This window comes from Galeopterus variegatus, unplaced genomic scaffold (genome assembly GCF_000696425.1).
Source record: "Galeopterus variegatus unplaced genomic scaffold, G_variegatus-3.0.2 Scaffold7218, whole genome shotgun sequence".
Lineage (NCBI taxonomy): Eukaryota > Metazoa > Chordata > Mammalia > Dermoptera > Cynocephalidae > Galeopterus > Galeopterus variegatus.
Genome location: NW_007733329.1, coordinates 49330 through 69394, shown reverse-complemented (window position 1 = coordinate 69394; position 20065 = coordinate 49330). Strand labels below are relative to the sequence as shown.

Genomic DNA, 20065 nt, shown 5'->3' with positions numbered 1-20065 from the left:
ATATATGCATATACTATAAAAAGAAAAATAAACAGAAAAACACAAATTCAGCCCTAAAATATCTCAAGTATGATAAGGGAGACTGTACTCCCCTATAAAAAAGACTCCTGTGGTTTTTTTCACATGTATTTTCTCAAAACAATTAGTCAAGAATCCCTTCCTTATTCCCAAATCTGAGCCTCTGCATTTTGTATGAAAAATGAAAACCAACACAATGTCTATACTGTAATTAAAAAACACACCATCTCCTTTCAATGCTTTTGTAAGGTGGATATCTAAGTGGCTAAGCAGGTACTCCTAGCAACTGAAGAGCCTTCAATCTATTATAACCTGATTATTTGAAACACTTAATACTTTGAAAAAAAAAAAAAAACACTCTAATCTCACTGTTAAGAAGAAGCTGCATAAATTTAGTTGTCACCAAATAATAAAATTTATAAACTTCTTTTATTTCTGCATCCCTAACAACCACATTTTTTTTTTAGACCTAACTAGGCAGGGGATGATAATCAGTAGATACAAATGTGCTATAATTACAGACCGAATACCTTAGTTGCTTCAAGAACTCCACATCAGAGTTGCTATTAATAAGCTTGATGAACTCTTCATAAGAAGGAGCATAGGTGTAGGCTCTCTTGTGATGTTCATTCATCTGTTCTCTGTACTCCAGCTGGGCAAGTAGCATTTGATTAATGTAATCTGGATTACTCAGTAACTCCACTACTGGCTTCAAGACTGTGGGAAGGAGAAGAAAATGCTTCTTTTGTGAAAAAGGTATTCTTCTTTAAGGGAATAATTTTTATATCACATAATTGAAACTACATTTGGTGAGCATTTTTCAACTAGCCAAGTACAGGAAACTATAAACAATTCAAATATTCCACACGGCTGCCTATCTCTCTGAATGTGCTACCAATTATGGTTACAATCAGCTGATCATTTTAATAAATGAGTGAAATGTAAAGGAAAAATTAAAGGAAGACATTTCGAACCCAAGTTGCTAACAAAGCTTTTAAAATTAAGTACACTGATTTTTTCCTTTCATTTCTTTTCTAAGGCTCAACATGTTTGATCAGTTTAGTCTGCCAAAGGATGAAAGTCAACATCCTCCCAACTGGTCATAGCAGACCTCAGGGAGGAAGTTGTTAAAAAGTCAATGGCACTATTACAAATCCATCCTACTAACTTTATATTAAAAAGTTCCTCTTTTCTCTGTGGTTGTTTATATCAACTGATGGGCACCAGCTGGCTAATCCTGAGATAATAAATGAGATATTCAATCAGTACATCTCATATGCAATGTTATCTGTTTGAGATTCTGAGATAGGGAAAATTTCTCTTAGGTCATGTTTTCTTCCATTTTTCTAGTCCTAGCTAAGCCTTTCCCTGAATATAACTTTTTTCTAGTAATCACATTATATGGCGGTATAGTACCTTTTTATTTATTCCAAATTCACAAAATTTGTATAGGTACTATATCAATTAGTGTTACAGCAAAGATATTTTAAGTAAATGCTAATAAGAATGAGTACATATATATACTTTCATTAATACATACATTATTGGCCTGGATAACTCAAAAGCTATTACCAAGGTTTCCCTGTGGAGAGCATAAGAACTGGTTTTACTGGTTTTATGTCAAAATAAACTGAACTGTGCATATGGCAATGTTATATAAAAAACTTAAGTCTATCGTGCATGGCCAAATATTTTCTTTGAGTGACATTTAAACTTGAAATTTTGAAAATACTATAATTCCCATATATCCCATAGTATGCAAGGTCTGCATAGGTGTTATACAAAGTAGTATGTACATAGAGCATTAGTATGTAGCACATTAGTTTGCACATGTACTACATTAGTAATATCAATTTTATAAGCCTACCTTTTGTTGTGAGAATTTCTGCAAGCATTATACGTAAGCTGAGAGACTGGACATCCTTTGAGGGGAGGAGACAAAACACCAGAACCCGAGAACACATTTGTAGGAATCTTACTTCATCATCTGAGTTCCTCAAGCATGCATGTAACACAAAAGGCCTAGGCTGTTCTTCATGTCTAAAAAAATAAATGAAGTGAGAAAAAAAAGGAAAGAAATGTCTAGAAACAATTCGGTTATATACCATTAGATAAATAATATTTCAAATGGGCAACACACTGGTTATAACTCTGCCACCTCCTCAACAATATCAATAATCAACAATTTCCTCAATTACAGACTAGTCTGGAAAACTTATGCTTGAATAAATGCAAATGTATGGCTTTTTGGAATTTCAAACCAAATATGATAACTACCTTAAGTAGTATCCAAGGTTATGAATAACTCTAAAATCATAGCAACATCCAAAAAGGTACGAGTATTTCTTTAACTAGATTATTTTTAAGTCTTCTAGATGTCTTCTTAAACGTGATCTATAGCTCTGTTTTCCAAAAACAAACCTAACAAAGCATAAACGAGAGTCACCAGCCAGCTTTCTTGACTGAAAGATCATAGGATAAAAATTCTACAGGTAGTTCTAACAAGGAGAGGATCCATAACTTGATGCTACATGATTAGATGGCAAACTGCCTTTTGTGAGGCTTCCAGGTATTTTCCAACCAGTCTTGCCAACCTTGGCTGTGAACTTTCTGTCAGCACTAACCCCATCTCAGGACCGTTAATTTGAAGGATCTGAATGAAGAGTGGAAAGTAGAGTTTCTATACTTCCCTTTTTTTTTTTTTTTCTTTCCCTTTTTGTCTTTTTCCGTGTCCAGCAACGGATCGCAACCCTCAGTGTCGCCCCCATACCGGACCGGGACCGGCAACAGGATTGCAACCCTCGGTGTTGCTCTCGCGCCTCGCTCAGCCAGTGAGCGGGAACCGGTCTGTATGTGGGATCCGAACCCTCGGCGGGAGCGCCGCCACACTTCCCAAGCGGCGCACTATAGCAGTGCGCCACCGGGCCGGCCCTATACTTCCCTTTTCCATAATATCTTAATAACAATTCAAGAAAGACTGGGACACTAATTTTTCTAATGTCTTCCAGATAAGAGACAAAGTATAAGAGATTTTTATAGTAGCTAGCAGCCAATACTGAAAAAAAAAAAAAACGCTAGATAAAGGAGGAAACACATACTAAGTACTATGCAGGAAATGAAATAAATGTATATTGGTGTCTTTATGACCAATGTCTCTCAGGAGTTAACTGCTGATTTCTTTTTGCACTAGAGACTGAAGACTAGTTTCTAGAGTATGTACACTATAAGGTTTCCTCTTTGTCTTCTACAACAAGCTTGAGGAATTCTATCCTAATGTGCAAAGCCAACAACACAAAAAGAGATTTTTAAAAGTAAACCTTTACACATACACTGATACATGTTAACTTTTTAAAAAATGGCACCTTCGACTATTTTAAATGCTGGCTATGTTGCCAGCTAGAGTTCATATTTCAATATAGTAAGATTAAGATGCTACTCCTTTGTCACATCAAGTACTTTTAAAGATAATTCTTTACTTTAAAATACGTATTTGGTTAATATTTATTAGAGAAGGTCCCCCCCCCAAAAAAAATCCACTTTTACTAGAGAAGCTTCTTTTAATAATATCAAAATTCCTCCCAAATATCAGGAGAAGGCAGATAAGAAGCCTGGTCCTCAGACTGCCACAAGTTCCTCTCCCTCCTAGAGCTGAGTTAGGGAGAAACCTAGTGAGACAAAGGCCAGAGGGTTAGTCAAACATGCTAAATCTAAGGAAGAAGGAAAGGTGAATGTTTCCTAGGAATCCCTCTGCTAACTGTGAGCAGGATATTCCGATGATGCCCTCTAGCCAGTAAACATCAAGTATTGCTTTAGAAGTCATGAAAGGATCGGAGGCATGTGACTACTTCTGCATCAGGACATGACTAGTTAATTAGCCTTCTGGTGGTTGCAGCATTAGTCTTTGCAGCATCCTTCTTCTGACAGTGTAGATCAATCACTTGTTTACTACAATTCCTCCTACTTACCTCTGTGTACTCATTCCTCAAGTAAGCAAAAAACATTAATCTTTTAAAAGCTTTATAAGTACAATATTACTAATCTTCCCACCTACACCAAGAACTAGCTATCACCTCCACCATTTTATAGACTGGTTAATGGAATACTCAAAGTAACAGAGGTAATAAATGGTAGATATTACTCTCAAGTTCCATTATGTCTGACTCTCAAGTCCAGACTCTTTACACTTCACCATAATCAGAGATTGCAAAGATAATAGGAAAAAAGTTTCAGAGATAAAGCAGGAAAATATAAGAATACAAACATTCTTTTTTACCTCTCAAACAGCGTGCTAGTACTTGACCAGCAAACTGAGCGCAGATATTGTAAGGACACTATAAAATTAAAGATGCTATTGAATTAATGGTATAAAAGCAATCATTTTTAGATTTTCCTAAAACATGCTAGAACAAGACAGATGGGACAAAGGAAGAGGAGGCAGAGGCAAGAATTAAATGGGATCTGGATTGGCTTAAAGCAACAAAAGAATGACAGCCTAGAAATATAAACACAGGCTGACCGGAAAGCTGCCTCCACACAATTGCCTAATAGTCAACTAGGGGATGTGTTGCTTTTATTAATGCAATTTATTATTCTTTTGTCTGATAATGGCCAATTCAATTGGGTGCTCCCCAGGCTACCAGCATCATTTTTCAGCCAATGGAGATCTGCCCACCAACAGAGATTTCTAAGATGAGACACTGTTTACTTAGGGCCAGCAGACACAGATGTAGCCATCAAATCTAGACTCGTCTGCCATCTCATTTGTGCTTTGTATGAGATGATACAGATAATATTAGTTTCTCCAGGACACAAGCAACTATATGTGAAATGCCAGTGACTTACTCGCACTTTTCAAATATCCATAATACCAGAAAACAGTGGTAGATTTTTTTTCTTTACTTTGTTCGTGGAAGCCCAAAGAGAAGGAACTCCTGATACGGATTCAGTTCTGTTTCCATTATTCTAATGCTTTACTCATAACTACCTTCACATTATTCACAAAAGCAGTAATTTCAGAAGCTGGTAAATGTCTCAGTGAAAAATATATTCTCATGTTGAAATTAGATAATCATAAAAACATCACATTTCTGTAACTACTTGCTTTTCTCCCAAACCTAAATCCATCAGTCTTCTAACCAGAATAAACATTGATTTAAAATAACTGTCCTCTGTTGGGCCATAACTCAAATACTTTAAGGAGCTTCCACTGAAACCAAACAAGTCTTTGACAGTATCTGTCAGGGAGAACTATGAAACACTTTGTATAATGGATACCACAGCAAACTAGCAGGTACTCCAAGGGGTTGATGAACACTTCAAAAGGAGAGGTCTTTGACAGTATCTGTCAGGGAGAACTATGAAACACTTTGTATAATGGATACCACAGCAAAATAGCAGGTACTCCAAGGGGTTGATGAACACTTCAAAAGGAGAGGCTGAAGCTTTTTAGACTCTAGGTCCCAGAGTCCTATTTCTCTCACTTTCCTTATTAACTCACATCCTCACCTTTACTAGAAGCTATTTTCTATAAGCAGCAGTTTTCAAAGGTTGCTCCAGAGTCTCCTAGGTGTCCTCAAGACCCTTTCAGGGGCTCTGTGAGGTCAAAACTATATTCACAGCGATATAAAAATGTCATTTGTCTTTTTCACTCTCATTCTCACAAGTGTAGTGGAGTTTTCCAGAGGCAACATAATGTGTGATGACATCATCACTCTGATGGCTCGTGGAAAGCATACTGTGGACTCTTGTGCTTTAAAATATTCTCAGTTTTAATATGTAATATGGTAAATATCCATCAATATGATGAGTGGTGCGCTAGGAAATATTTAACAACTGACTCTCCAGGGGGAAAAAAAACTCTGTTAGAGTCTTTGCCCATGCCCACCATGTCTGATATCAAGCTACCAACATGGTATCAATGAACTCAGAGTTGGGAAGAAACGTGTACAATCAGCTCTCACATGCCAGTACAAGATAGCTCCAGCACACCACTAGATATAACCCATATAAACAAAAGCTCTTTGAGGTTCTCAATAACTTAAAAATATAGAGGGATCCTGAGACCAAAAAAACTGAGGACCACTGCTTTGCAGTAATGTTTTTCAAGCCATGAGTTGTGACCCACAAGTAAAAAAATAAAATTGAGTTGACCTCAAACAACATTTTTTCAAATTGCTAAAAAGTATCAAATTATCACAGGTAATAAGAGTACCATTTTATAAAACTGGGTCATAGTATAAGTATAAAATGTATTTCTCACTATGGGTCACAGTTTTTTTTAAAAAGCTTGCAAAACACTGTGTCAGCAAACTGGAAAACAGGGGGCATGTAATGGCTCTGTGGATTTTGGTCTCATAAAACTGAGAATGGAGACCTGCTGCACAAACACATTTAGCAAGCAGGGCGCACTGTAAGAACAATATCACAGGATAGGACAGGGCCTATTTTCTGAAAAATTCACACCACAGGGCTTCTTCAAGAGAATATGAGTTATTACCTGACCAACAAGGATACCAATACTGACTTATCCCCTTATGTAGTTTAAATATTTTATCCCCTTAAATAGTTTCTCTTCCCCGAAAGTGAGAATATGTCATATTAACTATACAGTAGTATCATTCCTATTCCAACCGAGTCCATATCCAAACAGGCAGAAGGCTATTCATTTCAATAAGACTACTTTTTATGTACAAGTTAGAGGTGCTATATATAACTTATCGTCCTTGAACTTATTCAAGAGTAAAGTATACATTTAAGATCCTATCAGCAAACTTAAGAAATTAAGAGTTTGTTATGAGCACAGAAATGGCCTTGTTGAAGTCTTCTTCTAAAGGCATACTCTAACCTAACAGACACAGACAAACCTTTTCAATGTAACAGTACAAAGGGCTAACAATCCTAAATATTCGTTATTTTCACAATGAAACATCTCTAATTAGAGCTCACAAGCTCTAATATTAAGTTCCTTTAAAAATAAGTTTTCAGGACACTGTGATACAAGAGCTCTTAATACAGGACTAAACAAAAAAACATGAACTATATTTAAATTTTTCTAAAAATTGTAAACTCATTGACACTGTTCACATTATAAAATACTGTTTTTAAATTTTCTTTTTCTAGGTATCCATGACAATACAAATAAGTTCATCATGGTGCTGGCTCAGTAAAATTCATTTCACTGTTATTTACAAAATTAAACATATCTATGAAGTGGTTTTCTATTAAAAAGTTACAAAAAAACTATTCTATCAGAACATAATTATTCCCCCTCAGTATGTCTACATTTTCAAGCCAAGTGCTAGCAAGAGGAATATTCTAGAGTTTTCTCTTGACTTTGACCTCTTACTCAATAAGAAAAATATTTCAGTTGGAAAAGTTGGGTGGGGCTGTTCACATTATAACAGTTACCTGGCATTAGCAGCTTTCAGATCACAGAAATGAGTGAGTAAAGTCCTTACAACATCACTGCAGACAACTTTAACCATATCCACGTGACTCAATCTGTGACGCAGCTGTCTGACAGTTTCCCAAAAGTCTTCTGAGAGCAGATGGTAAAGTTGTCCCTCATCTCTGCTGAGTTTTCCATACCAGGACAGAATGTAATCTCTATAACTGTAGTCGAACACTACGAGGAATAAACAAAACAATGAGTAAAACTTAAATGAAAGAAACAAACACCAAGACAGCATTTCTACTAGAAACTGGCCACCTACTGTTTAAAATATGAGAGTAGAAAACAGACCTCAAGAGAAGACAGGTAATCCTTCCTAAATATCTTAAAGTGAAAGATTCTCATCTATTTAGAATGTCTGGGTATGGTGACCACATGTCCTGCATTTTCTTAGCCCAATTTTTAAGTATTCTATCTTGGTGCCTGTGGGGAAAATAGAACAATTTAGTCAGGCTCCCTCAACATTTCTTGTAAACAAGTTGTGTGTGGGTGGAGTTAGTGCACAGTGCACCCATGTATCTTTCTAGTTAATTGCTATTGTGCACAGTTTGTGAAGCAGAGCTGGCCTGCAGAGAGCTCACATCTAAAAATAGAGCATGTTTACTCTGCTGGCAGCTGCTCAGTTTTTAGTTTTTCTTTGGACCTTGCTTGTAGCAGTTGAGTTTGAGTTTCTTCTTCATACTGCCTAGCTCCTAGATGTGTGTGTGCTGAATAAATACTATTCCTTCTTCAACCAAGGCTCCAAGGAACTTTTTGTCAGTTACCTAGTTCACTGGAAGTCATGAGGAAGTTGTTTTTTTCTGCTCAACATACGAAGAAACTGAATAAAAACATTGAAACTATTCAAGAGGTTGCCACATTCGACAGTGACCGTTCCACTATAAAGTTTTAAACAAGCTGGATATCCAATGGACAAGGATGATATAGAAAACATTACTTCCTTGGGTGGTGGGCTTGACTAAATGACCTCTGAAGTCCCTTCTCTGCGAGGCCTTTATATCCTTCTTCTGGACATCTCAATGCCAAGTAACAAGGACGTGATGAGCACTACCTTGCCAATAAAATGCTGCTAATTCATTTCCAATTCTTTCTCTCTTGCTGTTTTATTAAACTAAGAGTTTGCATGCCACAGAATTTTTAACTAGTAAGCAAACAAATCTGCAGCACAAAATACTTAGAAAATAGAAGCAATTTTCCTTTTCATTAAAATTTAATTTCAAATTATAACAGGAAATTAAGAACAATTATAAGAGACGTAATATCCTTAAAATAAGATCTTGTTCAGTGTGCTAAAGGCTTAATGTGAAGGGCATATTACCTATGTAATGTCCCATCACATTTGTTAACCAGATTACATATGCTAATTAATATAGCTCTAAATACCCTTCTGATAATACATTTTGCTTAGGAATTAATAAAAATAAATATTGGAAAAAAATTGAACTCAGTAATAGAAATATGTGTTAGACACAGGGATATCTCCTATTTATAGCTCATCAGCACCCCTCACTAAGTTAAAGGAGAGACCATGGGCTAGCCATTGAAATTATGGAAGGGCCATGAACTGAATGAGTTGAGCCTATGTCCCAGGAATGAGGGATTCACCTTAGACTAAGGACAAAATCCAAACACCCACCCTAAAAAAATGTATAAAACCAAGTATCTTCCAGGCAATTGCATACTAAAACAAAAACCAACACTCTTCAGAGCAAGGTAACATATCTAGAATGTCTAAAAAAAGTAGTATACACATTGTTCAGTATACAATTGAAAATAACTACACATGAGAAGAAACCCAAAAAAGTGACAATCAAGAGAAAAAGCAATCAGTAAAAACCAATCCCAAGATGGTTCAGGTGTTAGAATTAGCATACAAGGACTTGAAAGCAGCTATTAAAAGTATGTGCAAGGAATTAAACACAGAAACAGTCATAATAAGTGACAGATGGGAAAATCTCAGCAGAAAAGCAAAATCTTAAAAAGAACCTAATAAAAATTTTAAACATGAAAAGTAAATATTTGAAATAAAATTCACTTAATTACAAAATGCACTTAACTACAAAATGAAGATGACAGAAAAAAAGATCAGTGAACTTGAAGACAGATGAATAAAAATTATCCTATCATAAGAACACAGAGAAAAAAGAATTGGTAAGTTGGACTTTATCAAAATTAAAAAATTTCTGCCAAAGACACTATTAAGAAAATAAAAGGCAATTCATAAACTATGAGAAAATACTCTCTATAACTAACAAAAATAAATAAATCCAGAATGTGTGTGTGTGTGCGCGTGTGTGTAAAAATTTCTGCCAAAGACACTATTAAGAAAATAAAAGGCAATTCATAAACTATGAGAAAATATTCTCTATAACTAACAAAAATAAATAAATCCAGAATGTGTGTGTGTGTGCGCGTGTGTGTATATATATATATAGGTCATCCCTATATAGGATCCGAACCCGCGGCGGGAGCGCTGCTGCGCTCCCAGCGCTGCACTCTCCCGAGTGCACCACGGGCTTGGCCCCAGAGTATATTTTTTAAACTACAAATAAATTATAGTAAGTTTAGAAAAGAAAAACTTGAACAGACATCACAAATAAAGATAAGAAAATGGTCAATAACACATGAAAAGATGTTCAACATCACTGTCAACAGGGATATGCAACCTAAGACCACAATAAGGTACTATTTCACATCCATCGGAATAGCTAAAATAGAAAGAGTGAACAACCTCAAATGCTGGTGATAATATGGAACAAATGAAACTCTCATCACTGGCAGGAGTCTAAGGAGATACAAGCACTTTGGAATACAGTTTAACAATTTCTTCTATCCTAAGACCCAGCAATTCTATTCCTAGGTATTTCTCCAAGAGAAATGAAAACATATGTCCACAGAAATATTTGTTTATAGAATCTTTATTCACTAAGTTTCCAAAATTAGAAACAACCCAAATGTCCAATAGGAGAAAAGATAAATATATTGTGATATAGTTGTATCGGTATAATGGAATACTACCCATCAATAACAGAATAAAGTCACATACACAATATAGATGAATATAAAAAATATTATGATGAGTGAAAGAAGCCAGTTACAAAAGAGTACACACTGTATGACTGATTCCATTTCCATAAAGTTCAAGAACAGCAAAACTAATTTACAGTGATAGAATTCAAACAATGAAGGGTAGAATTCAAACAATGAAGGCCTCCCCCAAAGAGGGCCATGAGGCAAGTTTTCTGGGATGATAGAAATGTTCTTTACTTTGATTGGGGTGGTGGTTACTTGGTTACGTGCAATTATGAAAATTTCTGAATTGTATACAATATCATACTTTGTACATTTCAAAGTATGTAAACCTTGCCTCGGTAAAAGCAACTAAGGATAAATACTCTTTAAAACCATGATTTTGACATTATGGACAATAAAAGTCATATTTTAAATCCAGTAAGTTTTATAAAAGTCATTGTACTTTACTAACAGAAATATTTTTAAAGTTTATAGTCCCCCAAGTTCTAAACTTCTATAAATCGACACAATTTCAAACTGTTTCTGTACCTACGTAGTACACATCTTCAAATTTTAATATGATGATTTTTGTGAACTACAAGTAAAACATACTTGCTATTATATATGCATCACTTACTCAGTTCTCTCTTATCTTCACATCTAACACCATGTATTCACCAGAATAACTCAGATTTTTTATTCTGTACAATAACTGAAACTGTCAATGTTTTCTAGAAGTTTGATCTGAAAAATATCTTTTTAAACCTTAATTTGATCTTCAAAATATATTACCTCTGTAAACTTCATTTTTTTTTTCTTTGACCAGTAAGGGGATCATAACCCTTGGCTTGGTGCTGTCTACACCATGCTCAGCCAGTGAGCGCACAGGCCATCCCTATATAGGATCCGAACCCGTGGCCTCGGTGCTACCAGCGCCGCGCTCACCCGAGTGAGCCATGGTGCCGGCCCTTAAACTTCAATTTTTATAATTACACTTATTTATTCCCACTTTCAGACACACCAGGGTATTTCAAAGTTTGTGAAAAAAATGGAATTAAAAGACAATATGAATCTTCCCATGAACATTTTGAAAACCCCTCACATAACCATATTATACTTTCCACAATCTCCCCTCTAGCCTTCTTCAATACAAGCTTCACTTACATGTTCTTCATTCTTCTGTAAGACAGACTGCTATCACTTAATTTGGTTAATTAGTTTGTCCACAATGAGCCTGAGTCCATTTATACCCAACACACCTTCTCTAGGTTGTATCTAGAAGAAAAAAATATTTCCTGATGCCTATTTCAGGGAACAGAGAACAGATTCGTGTTTCATATGGAGGAACTAGCTCCAGGTAGCTAGCTTCATGTGACACACAAATTCCTACTCAATAAATGTTTAAGTCCCTTGCATTCAACCAAAACATGAGTGTATGTGCACTATTTAGTCATCAAATACAAACTCAAGAAGAAAAAAATTCCTAATGTTATATGTAGACAAACAGGACAGATAAATCTGCTAGAGATTATTATTTTCCTTTTAGAACACAATGAATTGCTTTACATGGTAATTATATACTCTCATTTAATCCTTACCTTCTTTCAGAGCTTTATCCATATTATGAGAAATTACTGCCCTTCTAGACTGAACTGACTCGTGTGAGTTTCCACACACAGGACTCTGAAATGTAAGGGGAAAGAAAGATATAGATTACTGAATGAAAAAAATCACATATAAAAATAAAAGCAAAGGTATAAAATTCTATTCAAACAAGCTTAAGCTTGTTTGACAAGGCTTAACAAATTATAAAGTTATTCTGGAAAAGTAAATAAACGTTCCAGTTTAGTTAAATTTTTTTTAAAAAATTAAGGAAGCATTTTCCCTACCAGATATCAAAACAGTATGATGAGAGTGTAGGAATAAACAAATCAACAGATCAGTAGAAAATACAAAAATAGATGCATCTATATATGGGAATTAAGAACACAAAGAATTCGAAATCAATGAGAAAAAAACATACACTATTCAATTAATGATATTGGGATAATTTGATAGTCAAATGGGGAAAAAAGTTGTCTTATACTTTTTATAACTCCAAATTGATGAAAAACCTAAATTTTTTTTAACTAAAAAAAGTATTATAAGGATTATAATACTAAAAAAGTATTAAAGTATTATAAGGATTTGATACTAAAGAAGTATTATAAGGAAATAAGGGAGAAGGCCTTCCTAAAATAAGACACAAAATTCAAAAGTTATAAAGGGGGAAAAAATTACAAATATGATTGTTTAAAATAGAAAATTCCTGTTTGACAAAAAATGCTATAAACAAAATATAAATGATAGACTAGGAGACAATATCTGCAACATATGTAACAAAGAACAATATTCAATATATACAGAGCTCCTAAAACAAGAAAAATAACTCGAAAGAAAGCCAAAGAAAGAAATTGAGAGGGCAATCAAAAAAGATAAACAAGGGACCAATAAACATATGAAAAAAATATACAACCTTTTTATTAGAGTAATGCAAATTAGATCAATGACATACCATCAGACAGCCAAAGCAGGGGAAAGACTCACATATCTCATGTTGACAAGGCTATAGGGAAATGGTTGTTTTCATATATTGTTGGGAGTAATGTCTATTTCTAAAAGCTGTTAAGAAGGCAACTTAGCCACATATATCAAAATTTTAAATAAACCATCTTTTGATTCAGCAATTCCACTTAGGTGTCTTGCTAACAGAAATATTTGCACATATGCAAAAAAAAGTATATGTGTAAGGAATTTCACTGCTATATTAACGATAAGGGCAAAAATTTGGAAATAACCCAAGTGTATATCAATAGTCAAAGAGTTAAATCATGGCACACCATTAAATAGAATGCTTTATATACCTTCATGGGAAATTTCATGATGGGAAGATGTTCGGAAGCACAAACACCAAACTGTTAGAAGTGGTTAATTCCAGGCAGGAGCAAGAAATTTTAACTTCTTACCCTACATATGTCTGTATAATAACAGCAGCAATCAATGTTTAAAAAATAAATAAATAAATTGTATAAAGATACAGTTTGACTTTTTTTAAAAAACGGAGAAACTATGAATTAAAACTCTACTAGCTGGCTGGTAATAGTAAATTAGTCTGTATAATAACAGCAGCAATCAATGTTTAAAAAATAAATAAATAAATTGTATAAAGATACAGTTTGACTTTTTTTAAAAAACGGAGAAACTATGAATTAAAACTCTACTAGCTGGCTGGTAATAGTAAATTAAAGAGGAAATTATTTTTAATTAATCACATACCAAAGTGATCAAAAGCATATAAATGTAATTGGGGCCTCCTCTCTGGTTTGGGAGGAAAAATCTAAGAAATTGTAGAGCATTTTTTGTGTGTGTGCATGAGAAACCTAAGTGCTCAGCCAGCATTACCGTATCCCTAAGGAAATCTAAACGGCTAATATCACCCTCAACTAACACACAAGCAGCATGAGAAAATCACTTATTCTCAAGCAGACCACATCAACACAGCTACAATCTATCCCATGACCTTGGGCCACCCACTCGGGAATGTAGAATTTCCAACCCTAGGCTTAGTGTCACGCTATGCATGGGTCAAGTGCCAAGAGTGTCATCCTGTTCCTGCTCATTGTTATTAAAAACAAAAGGCCATAGCTTTCAGATTTCTTAGTAGAAATACTTCTAAAAAATCTTAAGATGTATGTGTTGCACCTATGAGAGAAAACACATTTCTTTAGGCTACTGCTAATAAACTTTATAGGAGACCATTGGTTTGGACTGAGCTCCTGTACTAGGTCCAACAGACCAAATCAAAATGGAGTCACTTGTGCTAAAGTTCCACACTATTAAGCCAAACTATAAGTTGTTTATCTGACCTACAGAGAAATCAGAAGAGAGAGAGAGATAATAGCCAAATCCTCACACAGTCCAGTTTTAGCTGGCAAGTTCCCCCTGCTTTAACTTCGAAATGACCAATCTGCGTTTTGTTCTCTGTTTTTGCTTTCTTCAGCCCTTTTCTGGCTATAAAATCAGGCTTCCTCTGCCTGGCTCATCGGAACACTCTATTTTATATTTTATAGAATGAGGTGTTGCCTGATTCTAGAATCGCAAATAAAAGTCAATTAAAATCTTTAAATTTGTTGTAACTTTGTTTTTTGACACCACAAATTAACATATAACATTCAATACTTTCCCAAGAAATTTTTTAAAAACTTAATCATATACAGACAAAGCTATTTAATGCATAAAAGAAAAAACTGTATTCTCAACCATTTAAAACTATTTTCTAGTCCCTGGGTAGATCACTATCAAAATAAATGGTCAGTAGATTTTACTATAATTAAAAATTTTTTATTTAGTTCATGAAAGAAAAAAACTGAGGAAATGAAGAAATTTTAAAATTCTAGTGCTTTTTAAACATCAGACAAATATCTAAACAACTTCTGAATTTTGGGGACAAACTTTGAATTAAATATTTTCAGAAGGCTATACTGATACATAATTTTAACACAACTTCTCAAGGCTTTGGCAAATAATTTGGTTATAGTTTCCCAAATATAGATATGGTAGTTTTAATGAATATTACTGATTGGATTATAAAACCAAAGACAAATAAAACTATTTGAGAAGTTCCTGAATTGGGGGTTTTAAAATGCAAACTTTTAAAACTGTCTTTAAGGGCTGAGAGAAAAACAGGTATGAATGTGACTGACAGGCAGCACATGCATATTAAAAGCATATTCTGTGCCTATGAGTTTATATTTACAAATTCCTTCAAAATTTTTTCCTTCAAAATTCCTTCTAATTTTTTAATTCTTACTTTTTACTTTTTTTGTCTCCCTCATTATAGATCTACTACCTCTCATCATGTGTCTACATATTTCTTTTAGCTCTCCACTTCATATTTAGATATATGAATATATATGTTAATTATATATATTAATACATAAATATATGTTTGTCACTACTGACTATATCTGAATAAGACCTTTGGTCTCTTTAACTTAAAAAGCTTGAGACAAAACAGCTAGATAGGAAAAATAAGTTCTAGTGGTATACAGTCGAGCTGCCATCTACTATTAACAGTAATTTACTGTACGTTATTAAACAGCTAGAAGAGAACAGATCAAATGTTCTTATCACAAAGAAATGATTAAATTTTACAATGATAAATATACTAATTAGTCTGATTTGTTCATCACACATTGTACTGAAATATAACTCTGTACCCCACAAATACGTATAATCAAGACAAATAAATAGCTTGAGATAGAAAGTAGAGTGGTGGTTGGCAGGGGCTGGTGGAGAGGGGAATAGGGAGTTGCTGTTTAAAGAGTGTAGAATTTCAGTTTTACAAGATGAAAAGAGTTATGGAGATAGATGGTGGTAATGGTTGCACAGCATTATGAATGTATTTATACCACTAAACTGTATGCTTAAAAATAGTTAAGATGGTAAAATTTATGTTGAGTATTTTACTACAATAAAAAAAATTGGAGGCAAGGGAAGCTTATGAGAATAATGTTTTCTATTTTGGCTCTTTAAGCTAAAGCCCTATCATTTTCTCAATCTGATTTTCCAATCTAGTTCTGGATTTTCCCCACCCTACCCCCTAGGAGACACTGGCCCTTATTAGAAAGAAAAAAATTCTTCATCCTTATCCCATTCGCACTGCCTGATGGAAAGTCTCTATAGGAGAACAGGGAAGATAAAAAAAGAAAACACCATGGGACAAAAATAACTGGGGTACTATGCATGGAAATTCCTTTAAGGATTTTTTATGTAGCCAGAATCTGGTAGTGTAAATGAGTATAAGTTAGCCACTACACACCCTATTTCTTTCAGTTCATAAGGACAGAATTTACTAATCATTTTCCCACGGTGGAATTTCAGGAGGGAAGGAAGGAAGGTAACTAAAACTGAAACAAATGCAAAATGTGGATAAATTCTGTGGTTCTGGGGACGACTGAATAAGTCTTCATTCTCCTATTTACAGGGTTTTTTGTGGGGGGAAGGGGAGACAACTCCACAAGGCAGGCTTCCCTAAAGACTTGTTCTTTAAGGCAAATGCTAATTTCCTCCATCTGCACTGGCATAGGCCTCCTTCCTCAGGTAAAGCCTACCTCTTCCTGACAACCACTTTCCTAAAATGACAGTTTTAGGAAAAATGAAAGAAAAATATGTGTACTTTTCCCACTGTCACAAAGAATAAGTGACAGGAATCTTCAATATCCTAGTACAGAAATGAAGATTTCAAATGCAGTCTGACCACTCTGCTCTGCTTTAAGTTTTAGTAACCACATCACAATATTAACTCATAAAAGCTTTTGGTGAAAAAGACCACTGTAATGTATAAAATACACCTTATTTTTTATTTAATTAAAAATAAAGCCTGTCTTCCTTTTAAGATTTTAAACCTAGCCTAAAAACAACTTAACTACTTGGTGAGTTCTCTGGAGAGAGAAATGAGAGGTCTCAACATATAATTGATCATTTTAAAAATGAGCAATTTAAAAATGTTTTTCAAAGGCAAGGCTAAAACTGAAAGCTTTTCTCTAATATATAGAACTAGATCCTCAGCATCAAGAAGAGCACACCCTTTCCTAAATACATATCAGCTTTCTGTTTACTCTTGAATATCAGCTTTTAGACTATAGCCATAATACATTCAAATTGCTTTTACGTCAAGTCTAAAGACACCCTCTCATGAGGAAACAACATCCAGAGAGAAGCCATGCAGAGAAACCTGGGTACTCTGACACCAGTAGCGACCAAACAACCAGGAACTATCTGGAATCCAGCCAATACACCTCATTGTCCATTGTTTTTAAGTATGACACTGCTGTGTTGCTTCCTGTAGGAGCTAGAACAGCCAATCCATAACTTGCAATTTCCTCTCATGCCTATTACCTGGTCTACTCAAATAAACAAGTGTCTCTTCCCTTCTTTATATACATACATATTTTTTACATTTTTAATGTATTTTGATCTTGAAAAGAAAAACAGTTGTGCAGAGTCCAAGGGGTGATGAGTGTAATTTCCTGTAAAGCTACTGAAATCGTGATTTATCTTACAAAAACAAACACAAACCCCCAATAATCATCCTTAACCACATGGAACTATCACATGGCTGAGCCTTTCCACCTACTCTCAGCATGTGACAATCTACTGGGATCTCATGACTAACATTCCAATTCTTAAACTATGTTGTGCTCAAAACCACGGCTCCTTTCAAAACAATCATTTCTGCCTCAGCTTCAAAAAATCATTTATTCAAAACCAAAGAAATAAAAGAACCATGCATATCCCTCCTCAGAAGGATAGGAAGGGAATAAAAACTTGAAAGGCCACCTAATTTGACTAAGATTCTGACAAAAGATCATGAAATGATCCTCACTCATAAATGGGAGGTAAGAGAGAAAGGAAGGAAGGAAAGACAGACCACAGTGGTGTGTTGGACTTGCAGAGGGACAGAGCATACCTAGGATTGCACAGTTGGGTAGGAAAAGCTGGGAGAGGGAGGAAGGTCTGGGATTTATTGGGTGGGGGATGTTGGGAAAACAGAATAATTTGGTCAGGCTCCCCTTGCCTCGGAGCTGGTTCGGTAAACACTGTGTGTGTGGGTGGAGTGAGTGTGCCCACACTGCACCGCTTTGGCTGGTTTTTACTGCCTCAGGCGCCCACCCTGTACAGGACCGTGTTGGGAAAACAGAATAATTTGGTCAGGCTCCCCTTGCCTCGGAGCTGGTTCGGTAAACACAGTGTGTGTGCGTGGAGTGAGTGCGCCCACACTGCACCGCTTTGGCTGGTTTTTACTGCCTCAGGCGCCCACCCTGTACAGGACCGTGTGGCCGGTTACCTACCTCATAGACCTGCGTGAAGGGGTCTGGTGACCCAGCCTGGCATGGAGGGGTCTAGTGACCCAGTCTGGCGTGTGAAGGGTTTGTGACCCAGTCCGTGAATGGGCTTGAGGGGTCTGGGAGCTCCAGACCCTGCCCTAGCTCAACCATCGGTCCAGTCAGTGCAGGATTACCGGCAGGTAAAAGAGTGGCGACAACTAGTGTGGTTGCCTAGCTTTACAATTGGTGTCACCAACAGGATTAAGAGCTAGACAATTGGTGCTGTGAGCAGGATTCCAGACATTAGCCTTGCTGTAGCCAGACAGGGGACATGGGGAATAACTGCAATTTGTGGTAATGAGCATATTGATGGTATTGATCTGGCCATTACATCTTTGGCACAAGTGGTGACGGTCAACTTTGTACTACATGAATATTCATAACCAATTAAAAAAAAAAACATGATGAGCAATAAAAAGCATTCCCAACATGAAAGCTGAGCAGTTGCATTAAAGAGCTATGGGACGAAAAGCAGGGTAGAGAGAACACAGGCTCCAAAGTTAAACAAGCCCGGGCTCTGCCATTTACTAATGGTGGATCCCTGACCCAGCGACTTCCCTTTCTAGTTTGCTTGTTAAGTGGGTTAATTATACCTCAGGGAATTAAATAAAATATTGTAACTAATATCAGGAGTCCAAAAAAATAAAAAAGACAACTCGCAAAGACTATAAATGAGAGAAGGGGGTTGTGACTGCTACACTGCTACGTGTCCTGATTTTTTTTCCCCCCAAAAAACAAGGAAATCAAGAATTCTAAATCATATCTTCAACAAATTCAATGTTGTAGAGAGAACACAGGCTCCAAAGTTAAACAAGCCCGGGCTCTGCCATTTACTAATGGTGGATCCCTGACCCAGCGACTTCCCTTTCTAGTTTGCTTGTTAAGTGGGTTAATTATACCTCAGGGAATTAAATAAAGTATTGTAACTAATATCAGGAGTCCAAAAAAAGAAAAAAGACAACTGGCAAAGACTATAAATGAGAGAAGGGGGTTGTGACTGCTACACTGCTATGTGTCCTGATTTTTTTTCCCCCCCAAAAAACAAGGAAATCAAGAATTCTAAATCATATCTTCAACAAATTCAATGTGATTACAAACACTGCAGGCTCACGCTTTTTGGGTCAAACTGCGAGCCACATTCAACTTATGGGTGTCTGGTCTACAATTGCTTGCTCACATAAAGCTTGCTCACAAATTGCCTGGCATTCTGTAGCAAAGTATAGCTATTCTCACTAATGAAACTTAAAATGTTACCAACTTTAAACAAATTGAAAATTGGTTAATCGGTTGGCTGGATGACTGCTTGGTCTTCTGAAGAGACAGGAATAACAGAAATAAAAGCAAGAAAAAAATGAAAGCAAGAAGAAAGGTTGAAAAGTTAAACAACCAGAGTAAGACACAATAGTGAGACAGAATAGCGCTAGGCCTGTGAACCAAACTGACTCCATTTTCCCTGCAGAGAACACTTTGTTACTTTTCCACTCCTCAGACATGAGACCCCCAGGGCACACAATTACCCCATTGCCCCGCCCTGATAAAACAAACTGAGATAAGAGGGGAGCAGATGTTCACTGAGTAGCAAAACCCCTCTCCAAGGCTTGTTTCCCCATAATTGCAAAAATTAAGTTACAGATTAACCTTAAGACCCCTTTAGGAA

The 20065-nt window shown here is 35.8% G+C and overlaps 1 protein-coding gene across 1 annotated transcript in view; it reads right to left on the bottom strand.

Moving 5' to 3' along the window:
* Window positions 1-548: 548 nt before the first annotated feature.
* The window catches only part of LOC103607187 (sorting nexin-25-like), a gene marked incomplete at its 3' end in the record, with an annotated part of 43223 nt that continues 23706 nt past the window's right edge, over window positions 549-20065 (bottom strand). Inside the window, exons 2-6 of the mRNA XM_008591723.1 lie at window positions 13922-13962; window positions 12079-12163; window positions 7426-7642; window positions 1886-2058; window positions 549-735 (exon numbers count right to left, since the gene is read on the bottom strand). Of these exons, the coding sequence (XP_008589945.1) occupies window positions 549-735; window positions 1886-2058; window positions 7426-7642; window positions 12079-12163; window positions 13922-13962 (703 nt within the window). The remainder of the gene's footprint in view (window positions 736-1885; window positions 2059-7425; window positions 7643-12078; window positions 12164-13921; window positions 13963-20065) is intronic.